At 42.2% G+C, this 15,738-nt stretch overlaps 1 protein-coding gene across 3 annotated transcripts in view; it reads right to left on the reverse strand.

Annotated features, from left to right (window-relative positions):
- Positions 1-4,802: 4,802 nt before the first annotated feature.
- Positions 4,803-15,738, reverse strand: part of TBC1D8B (TBC1 domain family member 8B) — a 41,451-nt gene continuing 30,515 nt past the window's right edge. For 2 of the 3 annotated variants that reach the window (XM_068411781.1, XM_068411778.1), the window contains 8 exons: positions 14,223-14,321; positions 13,046-13,114; positions 12,596-12,836; positions 11,637-11,702; positions 11,229-11,312; positions 10,299-10,355; positions 9,896-9,996; positions 4,803-9,549 (listed from right to left, as the gene is read on the reverse strand). In XM_068411781.1, coding sequence (XP_068267882.1) covers positions 9,139-9,549; positions 9,896-9,996; positions 10,299-10,355; positions 11,229-11,312; positions 11,637-11,702; positions 12,596-12,836; positions 13,046-13,114; positions 14,223-14,321 — 1,128 coding nt within the window. In that variant the 3' untranslated portion in view covers positions 4,803-9,138. The remainder of the gene's footprint in view (positions 9,550-9,895; positions 9,997-10,298; positions 10,356-11,228; positions 11,313-11,636; positions 11,703-12,595; positions 12,837-13,045; positions 13,115-14,222; positions 14,322-15,738) is intronic. The other variant, XM_068411779.1, reaches the window with a different exon arrangement.

Below are 15,738 nucleotides of genomic sequence, written 5' to 3' on the forward strand. Positions count from 1 at the left end.
GGTCAGGCCCCATGGGGAAGGTAGTGGCTGGAGGGACGGTCCCTGCTGGGGGCAGATGGCTCCAGGGGCGCCTTGTTGGTTGGGCTTCCCACGCAGCCGGTCCGTGATGCTGCTCCGGCAGCTGTACGTGCCCTCGCCCAGCACCGTGGTACCACTGGAAGGTGACGGCTTTCTGGCTGCAGGGAGGTTAGTTATCAGGTCGCCACGAAGATGATGATTGCTTTGCAATGGAGAAAATCCTTTTCCATTCAGGACTTCAATGCTGAAAGTCACTGTGAATTTTAGCCCAGTGTTTGGAGCACATACGCAGACTGTACTGGTCTGCAGGACGCCGGTGGATTGCCATGTACATAACTCATTTCGCTGTAGTAGGTCCATTGTGGATTTTTTTTTCCCTTTTTTCTATACCTCAGTCTCGCCATTTTTTGTTTTCCAGGAGATTGGATAATGCTGCTAATTTACATAACACCACTTTTGCCTGAATTTCTTACTGTTGTTATACCAGCTCACATCGCAGCTAGTAAGATAGTTGTTATGTTTCATTTTGGTTAACAAGTACAGATAAATTTATATGGTTTTTACTCCCTGTAGCCAAATACTTTTCAGGTTACAGACAAAGAATCCTTACTCCTTTTTTTTGGTTGTTTTGTTTCAAGTGATGTAGTTGTATATGTTTCTATACATGAAAACAGACAAACAAGCAAGCATAAAACAGCATATGACAGCAAACTTTGTGGTTTTGCTAGGTCATGTTTCAATTTGATGAACCTGAAATGTATGCTCACAACGACACAAACGATGTTACAAGCCCGTAGGGTCAGCAATAAATTGTATTTTTGTAAATTGTCACTTTTTAACTCTATGTTTATATTTATGAATTGAAAAACCAGTTTATTCCTCAGTGGGTGTATGGTTAAGTGTCCCTACTGTTTGTGTCTTTCCAAAGGAAAAATGAAAATGTACATTTTTTTGAGGCGTTAGTAGCTGATTACTAACTTTGGGCACTGTTAGAGCCTAAATGTAGGAGATGGAGTAGACCATTACTATCAGCTTTGCAAGAAAATGGTTCGTTAGGATCAGGTGCATCCAGCAGCAAAGCTCCATCTGGCAATCAGAGCGAGGTTTCGGGACGGGTTAGTTCGTGACCTCTGTTAAGTCCAAGCAAAGCACACTTTTTTTTTGGCTTTTTCTTTTTTTTTTGGCATTTGCTTTTTTCCTTGTGCGAGCTGCTTTCTTGGCTCTTCACACCACCACAACAGCTGGACGCTGGAGCAGCCTTTGGCACGAGCAACCCCAAGCAGCCTGTGTTTCAAGAAAAGCCAGGGGGGCAAAGTGGGAAAGTTAGCAAGCACAAAAAAATAGGTATAGCTGGTGGGACATATATCTGTAGCTAGATATCTAATGCTGTCGGTACAGCTGTATCTACAGCTAGCTCGCTTTCCCCCACCAGCCACACACATTTTCTGCTCTGCAGCACTGGGAGAATTTCATTAGCTTTGGGGCCAGGCGTGAGCACTTGAGCTTGGCAGCACGGGGACAGAAAAACCTACTGTTTCAGCCTGACCAAAAGAGATTGCAGCAGCCTGACTTTCCCAGAGAGCTCGGGGACGAAACGGGAGCGTGACAGCTCTGTCGGGGTGCAGCGTGACTCACTGCCTGCCCCGGCCCTGTGCCCCGGCCCTGTTGCACAAGGGGCTGTTTCCCACCCGCTGGGTTTTTCTTCGGGAAAGGGACGGGGTTTGGATGTGCCGCATCGCCCGTGGTGGTGGTGGGAGGATGGGCTGCCGGAGCAGGGGACACCTGCAGCTTTCATGGGGCTGGTGCAAGGCACTGGGCTGCTTTGGTGTTTTGGCCAGGGCAGGGGTGGGCATGCGAACAAGAGCTGTGTGAGCCCACGGCTTTTCCCAAGGCCCCTCCCTTGGCAAAAGCACCGGCATGGGCTGGCTTTGGGGTGCACACCTCCCAGGGATGCCAGCGGCGATGGATTGCGGGTTGCAGAGCAGGCGGAGGGGAGGTGCAGCCTCCCGGCCACGAGCAGCGTTGTGGGGAGCGCAGTGGGCTGTGGCATAGGGCTGAGGAGGTGCCCAGCAGCCCTTACCCCTGGGGTTACAATATCGGGGCTGGTGCCTTGCGAGTGCGGTCCGGGGCTGTGACCCAGCCGGCACAGGCAGCCCCTGGGCACCGGGGTGCCTGAGCAGCTGCTCTCGGGCACAGCCTGAACTGCCCCTGCCATTTCCAACCCCTACAAGTAATGGTGGCTACGGCAGAGCCACGGGCCGGGGCTGCCTCACTGCTGGCAGTGGGACGTGGAGCACCGGCCTTTGCGGTACAATCTGGATCTGACATAATAACAGCAGCCTCAACCCTTGGCTCTTAGAGCCCAAGGCCGGGGGAGAGCACAGGGGTCTTTCTTGCCCCAGGCAGTTTGTGCTGCAGGGTCACGTGTTGGGCCCCAGCAAGGGCCAGCATGGAGACCTTGATGGAGGAAATAATATTTCTTTTTTTTTTTTTTAAAGCACTATTACTTTTAGGGTCTCCCCCTCCCCATCCCAAGACAGTAGGGTTGCTCATGAGGTTGGAGCAGGAAGGGTTGCTGGTTTTTTTGGGGGTTGTTTGGTTTCCCCCCCGCCTTACCTTGGCACATCATGTTAGTGGGGAGGCACACACACACACACACACACACACACACACACACTTTTTTTTTTTTTTTTTTTTTTTTTTTTTTTAGGGCTCTGCTATTGTACACAATTTATGGCCAGGTGAGGCTGGCGGAGGGAAAGGCCGTGCATTTCCCTGTCTTGCATGTCCCCAACACACCATCGTGGCTGTTCTGCAGTGTCCCATCGCCCACATGGGGCAGGTGTCAATCAACTGCACCTCGGAGGGGGTGGAGGTTGGGGTCAGGGGCTTTGGCGGGGGGCGTGTTTTTTTAACAGGGCTTGGTAGGGAGGTAGCCAAGGCACAGTATTTTTCTGGCATTGTTGTGGCTTTGAAAGCAAGTCCAACAAAAGAGGGTTGGGAAGGGGTTTGGGGCAGGTAGGATGTGCCGGATGGGGCTGTGCCATGGACACAGCCCTTCTGATGGCAGCGCTGGGCTGCACAGACCAGGAGGGCTGAGGGGTGGCACCACCACCCCGGCTCACAGCCTCTCGGTGAGGAGCACAGGAGGTTTGCAAGGATGTTTACATGTGAGATGATTGGCCTTGCAAAAACAAGAGACATAAAATGCACTTTATCATGTGTTCCTCCCCCTTTATTCCTGGGTAGAGCCATGTTTTCCAGACATGCTCCAAAGGACAAAATCCCACAGTCCCATTTAGGGGCTTGCTTGGTCCCTGCTTGGTTTGTCTCCAGGCTGAGTCCAGGCTGTGGGATTTTTGCCTTATATTATTATATCACTCACTCTCAAAAAAAATACATGACTAAAGCAAGCTCTTTATTCAGGTTGATTTGTATTTGTTTACCTCGGTGTTAGCTACGACCTGTGTTTTTAGGACCTGTTTGGAATTGAGGGTTGCTAGTGGGTTTGGTTCACACGCCCCCAGGTGCTTATGAGAAAACAGAAACATGACTTGGTGGTGACAAGCAGAGGGCAGGAACGTGACTGATGCCGCCAGCATCAGGGCTGGGCTCCAGTGTTGGTGTCGACCTATTAGTCGTTAATGTTCTGAGGCTTTCTAATACACAAGCACCTATATACTCTCTCTCTAGATATATATAGATAGATATAGATGTACAGATATATGTATTTTTAATATACATATATATGTGTGTGTAAGTGTATATCTATATATATAAAAATATGTATCTAGGCCACACAATTCCAGACCTCTGAAAACACAGGCAGCTTTAATTAATAAAGTCTTGCACTTTTAGCATATTTGTACATATAAGCTAAAGCCTGGTGGGTATAATCAGGCTGGTTTGACAAACACAGTGAAAAGTTACTGTATATATTGTATATACTTCATGTAAAAAAAAGAAAGTAAGAAAAAAATTTTAGAATTAAGTATAAATCTTGGTTTATTTTATATGCTGTTGAACATTTATAAATGTTACTATTCTTAAAAGTATTTTGTAATGGGAAAAAGGCAGAGTCTTATGAAGATGAACAGTAAAGATTTTATTCTTGTCTTGAATCTATGTCCCTGCACAGCTCCATTGAATGGGAGCCTGTGCATTTTGACAAGCTTTAAACAGATTGTACATAGTATTTAAAAAAAAAAAAACAAAACAAAACAAAAAAGAAGAAATAAAAGAATACTTGTAAGACCTCTTACAGAATATGTGCTGCTGTTATTCCCTGGGTGGCTGGGGATCCGAATCTGCTCCTTGCTCTCCAGTTGACACAAGAGCAGCAGCCATTGCATATACACATGTAAACAGCTGAAGGCATGGGGCTCAAGAGGGAGACTGGGATTCCATGACCAGTGCCAGAAGCAATAGGGGCAATGCATAAATTAGAAAGAACAAGGCATCAGAGTCAGTGTAGACATGTCTGCATGCTGGAAATGTTTAATTTGGATGCAAAAAAAGGAGTAATGGTATTTCCCTGAACTAACTCACTTGCACTGAAGCAAGCTCAGGCTATATGCAAGGGTAAAGTTGTCCCAAGCTTCAAAATCTGGGTCTCCTCTTCCTTTTTCCTCCACTTCTGGGGAGGCTGGTGTCCAAGCATGGTTTTTGGCTTGGTCCTTGCTTTGGAAAGCACTGACTAAATGTGGCTTTAACATGACCAATGCTCTTGAAGGAACTTCTGAAACAGTCCATCGTGAGAAATAATAGTGCCTCAAACACAGGGATTTTTATTTTTTTAAGTGAAACAAATTTTTATTTAACACCCCATTTGTCCTACAGTACTTCTGCATACAACACATCATATAAAAAGCCAACTTGCCACCACAAACGTGTTGCCTTCTTGGTAAAGTGACAAAGCTATAGCAAAAAAAGACGAAATAGCTTAGTTTTCTGGAATCAAATCAGAATATTTCTTTTTGGTTTAGTCCAGATAACAACCGCAATCGCAATCAAGAACCTTGTATAGTACAATCGGATGAGAAACTTCTAATAAAATCAACACACAGCTATTTCTTAGTCACTGTGCTAGCAAAGTCTTTTTATACATTATTATCTAGCCCCTAGAGTGATGAATAAGTGGCTTGTTTTAGGAATAGCTGGAAACACAGAGTGCTTTTGCTGAATCTCATGGCAGTGACCGTTTCCACATCCCAGGACCTGCTACTGGTTGAATTACAAGCAGTTCTCCCCCATGGTGCAAAGGGCTCGTATTTTTATTTACTATTAGTTGAGCTATTCCCTCACCTCGTGTGTTCAAGCCCTGAGCTGGGCGCAGAAAGAGGTCAAGCCGCCAGCTCCTCGCGGTGGTCGAGCACAGGGAACGGGGATGGGCTCCCTGAGCAGCACCCTCTCTATTGCAAGACCAAGGAACATGGCAGCTCTGCTGCCCATCGCCCTGGGCTCACCATTATGTTTGACAAGAGGCATCTTCCGAGCACAGCAACAAGAACAGGCTAGCCACTAGGCAGGCCTGTGCAGTGCATGCTAACGGCCATGGCGAATGTTTCAGGGTAAATAACCATGGCAGAGCTTCCAAGTCACAGCGGTGACACTGCAGCATGTAGTGCAATTTTAAAACTGCATGAACAGCAGTGCTAGTCTTAGCAATCTCTATCCTCCCTACAACTGTCTATTTTGCACTGAACGATACATATTAATTTATTCCCTATGACTGAATGAAAAAATAAAAAGATAACTTCATGAAAACTGTTACTGAAAAAAAAATAACATAGATACGTGCAATGACACATCAGTACTCACTTAACCACACTGCTTCCTGTTCGCGAACTAACTGTTCAAAGTTCACAAACACTTCTAAAAAACTTCCAAGTTACAAGTTGAATGGAAAGTCCCCCCCCTTGGGAAGTGGCTGAGTAATTCTGGGTCAGACGCTCTGCAACTGCCAGACTCCTTGCTCGCACTTCTGCTAAATTCCCAGCTACATGTGGCAGCTGCCCTCCTGCACCAGACGTGTGCATGCCCGCAGCGTCCTAATGCGATGGGATGTGAATCTGGGTTCATCTTTGCATCACCGAGAACTTCAGATGGCCAAAAAGCTCTATGGCATTGCGATCTCTTGTCCCTGACTATGCAGGGCTTTAATGTCAAGGCATCCCCTTTGGGACTGAAGAGAGGGAAACAGTTTATATTGCTCTAGCTCCCCCAATCCCAGCTAAACTGGCATGTATTTGTTAGCCAGCCTATCCCCACAACATGAAAGGGAAGGAAAGGAGCTAGACACTAACTCCAGAGTTACTCTGTCACCAGCAAAGCACAAGTGTCCCTCACTATTATGGCACACAATGGAAGCAGCCCAGCAAACACACCTCTGGGTCACGCTCCTTGGAAATAGCTGGCATTTGCTACATCTAGATCTTCCCACAGGATCAGCCTGTGATCCACAGGCTCCAAAAGGAAGAACCTGCCAGTTAGGCAGTTGCCGGAGTGCTGCTGGAGTACTGCCAGCCTCCTGGAAGCAACCTTGCTCCAGCCTCCGTCCTGCTGAAGCTGGATGCCCGGCCACTCTGACTAGCCTTGCTGGATCAGCCTGCAGGTGTATTACAGGAACGATTTAAAGATATTCCCTTTTTGGGGAACAAATAAAAGCAAATTGAACAGAAAATCCATGCAGTTAATAAGTTAGTGTTTCTCTACATATCCTAACTTCTCACCTTAAATCTATTAATATTAAATATATATATATATGTGCTGGTAATCTCTCTCCATATATAGATATGATAGCTGACAAGCGCTACTACATAATCGGTGATGACTCTACAGTCTCTTGGATTGACACTAATAGAAAATGGTATTTTAAAAAGCTGCTCAGTTTTGCATAACCAAACCAAGTAATGGCACAAGGCTACTATATTTTGCAGGTTCCTTCAGTACAGTCTTCTGTACTTAGATCTTAACATCTTGGCTCTCAACCAAAAAACATCATTGAATTTTAAGACTTTCCCATCTCTGTGCTACCTTGCTTAGCAAATCGTTCATCGCTTTGACTACTTCTTGAAATTAACAATATCCATCAGAAACCTACAAAAGCTTTTTGGATGGGCAGCTGCATCTGTTTTGATGGGGCTCCATTAATTTCTGCACAGCTAGTTGCAGAAGAATTACTCACTGAGCAAACCTTATCTGAATATGTCCTGGACTAGAACATTAGCATCTGCTTTGTATTTCTAAAACAACATTAGGAGAACAGTGAGTAAATACATTTTAAAAGTAACACAGTGTTGCTCTATTTTGCCTCGGAAACCTATCCATATGAATAGATAAATTAGTTTTTATATTTTATGCATAAAAATACAAATCAGTATTGTATCAAGTGTAATTACTTTGTGAAGGCTTCTGAAAAAATCTTCCTCATGTCTCACATGTATGATATAGTTTTTGGAGTTACTGTTCATTCAATAAAACTTTATTTTACATTAATACCTGAGAGTATAGGGGAGAGAAGAAATAATTCATAAATTCATTGCTCCTGATCAAAACTGTATTCTTTAGAAGCAGCATGGGAACTTTAACACCAATTGCAGTGATGGTATTTCACCAAGTGCTTGCAACACAAGTCAGAATTTCATTTTATTCTTCATTCATATTAGTATTGCAAGAAAAGCCTCAGTGAATGATCCCATTGTGCTTCTTTACAAAAAACATGCACAGTATAAAAATAATGCTGCTCTGCAGAGAAAGATTGTCATACAGGCTTTAGAAACAACCATTTTTAACTAGTTTAGCAGAGTCCCAGTTTGCTTTGTTGTTATTGTTGTTAAAATACAAGCTCTCCCTTCTTTCTCTAAACCCATTCTAGCACCAGCTACCAAAGGCACAAGGCCAGCTTTTATCAGCAATAACACTGGCAGAGCTTGCCTCCACAGGATCTTCACGAGATCGTTTTTTATATATTAAAAATTTCAAGTCAGATTCCAGAGGATTTTCTTGTTGCCATGAATCCTGGCAGACAGAAAATATTACAGTAGCAACAATCCAGAGAGCTATGGTAAAGAAAGAATAATGACTAGGTTGAGGTATGGACTCAGGGCAGGCAAAGGAGCAATTGCAATCTGTCCCTAGCCGTTCAATGGTCAGCATTCAGCTAACTATGAAGCAGCTAAAGACGGTCTGTGCTTGGGCTTTCCAAACACAAGCAAAACCACACATTTCAACATGCTCCTAAGAAGCCAACAATGGCTCCTCTTGCAAGATGAATGGCAACAACCATGTGGTCAGACAGATTTAGCCACTGCTTCCCCTTGATTTCAGCAATCTGGACTAGCTTTTGCATCCATGTGCAGCCTGGATGACCAAAGCAGCTTCCATCCTTTTCACCCGTATTGTAGAAGGACTGGTATGAAAATGGGAAAGAGAACTCAGATATAGGCTGAGCTAGAAAAGCAGGAAACCAGTTGTTTGTTGCAAAAACTGAAACGTGAGCTGGGAGAATGCAGTCTACAAAACTGTTGACGAGGAGCTGGAATCTGCAAGAGCCCAGGACCATCGGTAACACTGAAGCAGAGGGATGGAGAGCAGGGCAACTTTCTTCTCTAACCTCACGCTCTTGTGCCTACCATAGCCTCTATTCTTAGTCTGCACCCTGCTTTGATCCTAGTCCACATGCAAGTTTCAAAATAACTAATTAAACTAACCTGGAAGCCAACCTCTATGCTGTCAATATTCCTTTTAAGTGAAGATCGCTGGAAGTCATTCCTTTTATCACAGTAACAGAAATGAACATGGAGAGCACACACTGTAACAGCTGTCGTTCAGACAGGTTTGCAATAGGTCACATCCAGTATTTCCAAGCAATGTTGCATACTTTAATAACATGGTAAAGTTTATTATTCAGTCCATTTTTTGGAGTGAAACTTATGAACAATGCAAGAAAGTGATTGTGCTTCACACTATTTTTATTTACATTACATACTAGTAATCTGATATTTAAAGCTAACTCTTCAAACTCCATTCCCTATGTAAACATCAGACTCAATTTCCATAGTAACAACCTTCATTTGTAAGCTCTTTATGTGGTTAATTCAGAGTCAAAGGTAAAGAAAATTACATTCTGGTTCTTGCTTTAAGTTGTAAATGTTTAGCACTCTCTATTTTAACTTTTATGTCATGAGGTTTCTCAAAAAATCTCACAAAGGCTGGCTCATTTAATAAGGATGCCAGAATCTGTTCAAAGGCAAAAGACCATTCATGGTTCCCTCTCAAACTCTGTGCTCTATTGCCTTCAGTCTGCTCAGAGCTGCTTTCCTCCCGCCCTTTTCTGGGGATCTCAGCAGGCATCTCTGTAACAGCAACTGGACTTTTGACAGGTGATGGGGGACTCTGCAGTCTTCTCCCAACTTCTTCCATTTTCAGCAGGAGGCTGGTAACCACCACTATAGCCCGATATAACAGTTCCTCCTCAGGATCCCCATGGAACAGATTGCACAGAGTTTTTGAGAACTGGATGAACTGAGACTACAGAGAGATACAGAGGAGACCATTCAGAGAACAGCAACACAACTTTCCTGTTTCACTACACATTGTGATCTCAATCCAGTGCCTGCTGCTGCTAGGCACCTGGTACAACAACGGCTCTAATGACAACATGGGCATGGACCAGCCCTGATAAACCTAAGTGTGTACAAAAGTCCCTCTCCTCATAAGCTTACAGTTACAGCAGTTTAAAAAAAACACAGTCTAATGCTTAATGTGAAGGTCTGAAATTTAAGGGATCCTACAAATCCCTTAGAAAACTACTAGTAAGAGTTAAAAGGACAAATAGCAGTCAAAAACAGGCTTAAGTAAGACTCGGACAGTTTACCTGATTCATTCTTGGCAAATCCTTAATGTTTTCTTCTTTTTTAAGAAGTTCATCTTGCCATTGCTTCAGATATGCCTGAATATCAACCTTCCCCTTCCCTACTTGATAAAAAAAAAAAAAAAGGAACAAACAAGAACTAAGAGCTACCCATGAGGGATGATGAGCAAAAGAACTGGCATCCTCAATGTCATTCCTTCTCAACAGAGTGGTGGGGCCAACGACCAAACAGGATAAGAGTTTGCATTACCCTCTCACCCCCAGGAATATACTTATAAAAGTGGATATAAAGTTAGCACTACACTAGAGATGACATTACTCAGTATACTTTGTCACCACACACTTTTCCAGCTCTACCGCCCCAAAAGACACGCAGTTACCAAACGTGTCTCCAGGATTTTTTTACCTTTTTCTGGGCTGCTCTTCAAAGAATCACTTTCAAGACTATCCTCAACAGATGAAACTACAGTTTAGGAAAAGAAAAAGAAGAGTTATTTATTTGAGAAAGAAGGACCAATGGTTCATTTCCTTTTATCAAAAATTCCTTCCTTAAGGAGCAAGATCCTCACCAACCCCTACGTTCTCAACACAGATTAGGCCAAGGAGAAACCACATGGTAACATTTGTGTACTTTCTTATAAAAACAGAAGCCACCATGAGGCTGGAGATCACAAAAGAAATTGCAATCAGTTATATCAAGCAAGTAATCTTCATAATGTTCATGGCCCATGTCTTGAACAATGGTGAGAACAGTACCCATATATTACAGATAAGGTACTTTTGGATAGTTTTTAAAAACCAAAAAGGATCTGTCTTCCAAAGAAGTAAAACCACACAGCTTTCCAAACAGAATATTTTAATCAACTCCATAAACTTAGACCCCACAAAACGTTTTTCAGTTTACTTGGTTTAAAATGGAAGCAAAGGATTTTGAAACGCTTGTTCATGTGCCTCTAAATAATTATAGATTTGGATATTTTATTTCTTGAGGTAGGAAATATCATCCCTTTAAACCTTGAATGCAAAAGTGAAATGGCCATCACTTCAACAACCACTGCAACAGGTTGCCTACTATGCTGAAAAATGCTGACTAAATACACTCCCCTATTTCCACGTAAGCCTTTGAATTCAATCATCAGACTAGCTGCCCACAAATTCTGCACTACTTTATGAAAATATAACTCTACAGAAGATCTTCACGATGGATTCTTGTTAACAGTGATATACTTTACTGGTTTTACTAGTTTTCAGAAGAGACCTCCCATTTTTCACCATGAGATAATTAATAGATTCCTTCTAATATTTTGCAGGCAAAGCCTCACACTCTGGAGCTTACCACTGAGTTGGCTGAACTGGATCAGTTCTTCCTTTGAAAGATCATCACCTTTGGAAGGGCTTAGAGACTCTACTTCAGTAAAAGCTGCAATAAATAAATGGATAAAGTGGTTTTGGGGCTCCAAAGCATTACCAAAGCAGTGATAAAAAGCAAAAGCTTTGTACAGACAAATTTTTGCTTTGTACAGACAAATGGTCCCTATGAAGAGAAATGGTGTTGGAGCAGATTAAGTCCTTCCCAAAGAATACATCACTCTGGAAGAAACACGCATTTGTATTACTGCTATCAGACTGTACTGTAGCAGGACTGGTGACAACATGAAGAAAAGTAAAGCTAAGGAAAAAAAAACATGCAAAGATGATAAAAGCCAGGAACAGCCCTCCCTAAATGCCACCGCCTCTCACTTACCTGGAGGGATGTGCAACTTAAAAAGAAGCTTGAGTTTGTCAGTGAAACTTCCATTATACATGGTATCTGTTAGAGGAAAGAGGCAAGACAGTCTGTTAAACTGGACCAAACTTTAAAACACCCTCTTAACCTAAACAAATACAACGCAGAGAGGTTGGAACTGGACATGTGTCCTACCTTACATGGAGTATAATTAGAGATGAAGCTTAAGGAAGGCAGTGTCACCTGCAGCTGAGCCTGGGGTTTGCCTACACTGAGGAAAGAACACTAATAATGTCTATGACTTACTAAAATGAAACCACAGCACCAAAGAAACATAGCACTAACACCTCAGCATTTTCCTTTAAATTTTTGTTTCCTGAACACCACCACTTTGAAAACAAGATGAAAGGAACAGAGTAGTAAGTCAAAACTTTCAGTTCCCCAGAGATATAAGGCACTGGTCGTCTTGCACGATCTGTGTATGAGATGTCTTAGTATGAGGAAGCATTTATCATCAACCAAACAGGCTGGGCAATGAGATCATACTATTTCTTAATTTTCTGAGACTTTGATGGCAAAGCCATATTTAAATTTAATCTCAAAATAGAAGACTACTCTGCAGGGGATTAATATCTCAGAAAAGTTACTAGCTTGTAAAGCCTTGTGTTAGCTATTTCATGGTGAAATACAGACAAGAAAATGAGATCATAGTTCTGTAACTTAAAGCCTTTATCATTCACCTAAACAGTGTAGCTCCCACTCTCAAGCTTCTAAATATACTTTTGAGTATTTGGCTTGCCATTTAAACAGTCTTTGCATTTACTGTCACATGACAAAAATCAGAGTATTTGACCCTAAGTTAAGAGGCTAGTCTCCTTAGGCTCTTTATATAGTGTAAGGAAGGCGATATGCTCCAGGACTACTCCCAACGCAGAGTTTCCTCGTGAATGTGCTACATATGTATGTCGTTCTCGTACCAAGAACACAGGCAAATTGTTTGAAGTTTATAAGGCAATCGGAGCTCTCATCGATCAGTCTGAATGTCCACAATGCAAGCGAGTCTCTGTTTGCACAGTGTGACCACGGGCTCAAGAGATGACAGAGAACCCTGAACTGCTGGCAATCAATCCGATACTGGTCAAGATATGGCAGACTGGCATCATGATGTTGCAAGACAGGACTATTTACATTCCAATAGCAGGAAAGAAAGTGCTCCTTCTGCAAAAGAAAGACAAAATATTAGATTTTCTGAAACAACAACTCTCTCTGGGTGAAAGATGAGGGAAGTTAACTATGTAATTTGATTTAAAACTGACATGTAAAACCAGAGGTAAAAATTCAACACAATTTGTTAAAACCGTTTCACACCCATAACACAGTCCACCATAAAGATGGATGTTTGGTAAGTGAGGAAAACAGTACATTACCTTGAATAATTCATAAAGCTCTTCAAGATCACTAGGACTGAATTTTACATCCTGGGACACAACACGTAACTGAAACAAAATTAAGAGAAAATTAATAAATGAGTCTTCCTTTTTTGGAATCAGCCTGTAGAATAAAGTTAAGGGAGACTTAACCTTACATTAAAAGACACTGTTTGAATATTCCAGGTTTTGGCATGTTACAACTAGGAGTAAGAACAGAACTTCTTTTTAAAAGCAATCAGAAGATTATAGACTGAAAGAAATAATTTCTCCAAGAAAAAGGGAGCTTAAAGCTAGTCACATTACTTGCATACATGGAGCCTACACTATGAAACACAGGAAATAAAACTCAATTATTTATAGTGATATAACATACAGCTTCCTTTATAATGGGCAAATGTATGTTCAGCTTTCAACAGTGAAGCTGAATTCTAATGTTTTAAATTAAAAAAAAAAAAATACAACAGTTATCATCTTAACACAACCAACAGCATTTAGTATCAGTTGCTACAAGCCACGTTTCCTACAGAAAGGAGCACTGCTTGTTAAATAGACTAGTGTTATCATCAGTTATTGGAAATGAGCCACTGAAGAAAACAGGCAAAGGAAGCACCTTGCAACCTCCACCTTCATTCAGGAGTCTGAATTTAAAGTATGATATTGGCAGCTGAAGAGCTACCACACCACGCACATTACGGGACATCCACACATACCACAGACAAAAAGCAACCCTTGTTGAATGCAGTACAATAATTTCTTCCATGACATTTAGGATTGCTTCCCAGAGTAAAAATGCAGGTGATTAATTGTTTTACTGTAGCACTGTGGACATTTTACAGTGCTCTATGCCTCTAAGGGAAATGCATTAACAATTTAACAACAGCAGACAGAAATACAGGCCAGCCTGTTCCAGTCAATGCAAAGTGTGAGAGCTATGCCAGCCTTTAGAAGTTGTCTGCAATGGTGTTACTTGTAATGGGACCAAAGGGTCAGGCTGTGATTCACAGACTGAAAATGTCACAGGCCAAACCTCAGTTAACAGACACCCTGCAGACGAGAGGGATTTCAGTGTATAACATTATATGTTTGGCCCTGGAAAATGTAGCTCTTCTCAGAATTTTCCAAAAGGGAAACAATTTTATCAGAGGGAAGGGTTCAGCTCTTCCAAGTCACTCACCACATTCTGCTTGGTCGTAGCTTCTAAGGTCTGGATCACATAAAGCCTGTTCCTGCAGCGCATGCTCTCAACATCCTCATATCGAATATCACCATATCTCTAGAAGAAAAGCATCATTCCATGAAATCAACTGTTGCTAGACACATCTCAGCAGATATTTTTGTTTTTCTTGCATCTAAGTACAATACAGGTATGGACACAAAGGAAGATCCCAGAAATTCTGAGAAAAAAAAAATCATTTATTAGAGTACTAACATTCTCCCTAAACAGTATAATTTTTAAAAGGGCAGGTGTTTCAAAGAGTGATGGAGAAAGAAGAAACTGGACTAGTTCAATGTGCAGGAAGACAAAGGACAGGATTTTACCATGTGTCGGCTCTATATCCACCTCAGCTATCACACTGTGACTACTGCTGCAGGGCAGCAAAGTCTAAGATGTGTGTGTGTGTTGTCAGGGTTTGAAGTTCACTCTAGTGAACTTTAGAAATTAGCTGAAGTGATTTCTGAACCGTTCCTAGCCACCTCTGGAATTTCTGAAGCACAGGAAAGGTGTCTGAGCATTGGAGTAGAATAAATACATTTATCTTTAAAGAAAAGTGGGATAGTAGGCAAAAACTAGAAACAAATTCCCAGAGAAATCATGGAACAAATTATTAAACAATTAAAATCTAACCAGGAACAGATAAAATAAATCAAAACAGGTCAACGGTCTTTATCAAGATAATGTCAAATCAATTTAATTTCCTCCTTGAGGAAACTCAGTCTAGTGTGTAGAACTGAGACAGTGGATCTTTTAGTTCTGTAAGGTTTTTGACACTCTTCAGCGACACCTGCAACCAAGAAGCCACGGCCTAACCATGATCACCATGCAGCATGTGCACAACTGGTTCTAATAACAAACTTTGAGAACAAATGAGTGATAAAAGACCAAACTAGACAAGACTTGCAGAAGTTTTTCTACAGTGTGTTTTGCTCCCATTTTCGGCAATGCACTTTAAACAAGATATGAAGAACTGCAATACGGTCATAACGAGTCTGAGAACAAGCTATGAAGAAAGGTTAGAGGAACTGGTTGTGTTGAATCTAGAAAAAGAAAAGATCAGAGTTGAAAGGGTAAGTGATGAACAACAACAACCTAATAGCAACAAGGAATTGCAGAGAAAACTGCAATTGACTGTCCTCGATAGCACTTTATGAGCATCCAAGAGGAACTGTACTGGATATTAGGATATTTTCTGACAAGGGCAGAGAAACCCTACAATGGGCTAAGGTTTTTGCAGATTCTCTTTTGTTGCAGAGTTTTAACAACACTAGACATTTTTCAAGGATGATCTGGGTGTATGCTAGACAGGGAGCTTGAACTGGATGACCTGTGGAGTTCTCTTCCAGAACAGTATTTCTATGTTCCTGTGAAGACCACTACCAGCAGACTTCTGACTTGGAACAAAGAGGAAGCAGAGAGAAATTGCATCTCTGAATCACAACTCATTCCCTGGTCTGGCTTCTGGGCACTGCTA

This window comes from Nyctibius grandis, chromosome 13 (assembly GCF_013368605.1).
Source record: "Nyctibius grandis isolate bNycGra1 chromosome 13, bNycGra1.pri, whole genome shotgun sequence".
Taxonomy (NCBI): domain Eukaryota; kingdom Metazoa; phylum Chordata; class Aves; order Nyctibiiformes; family Nyctibiidae; genus Nyctibius; species Nyctibius grandis.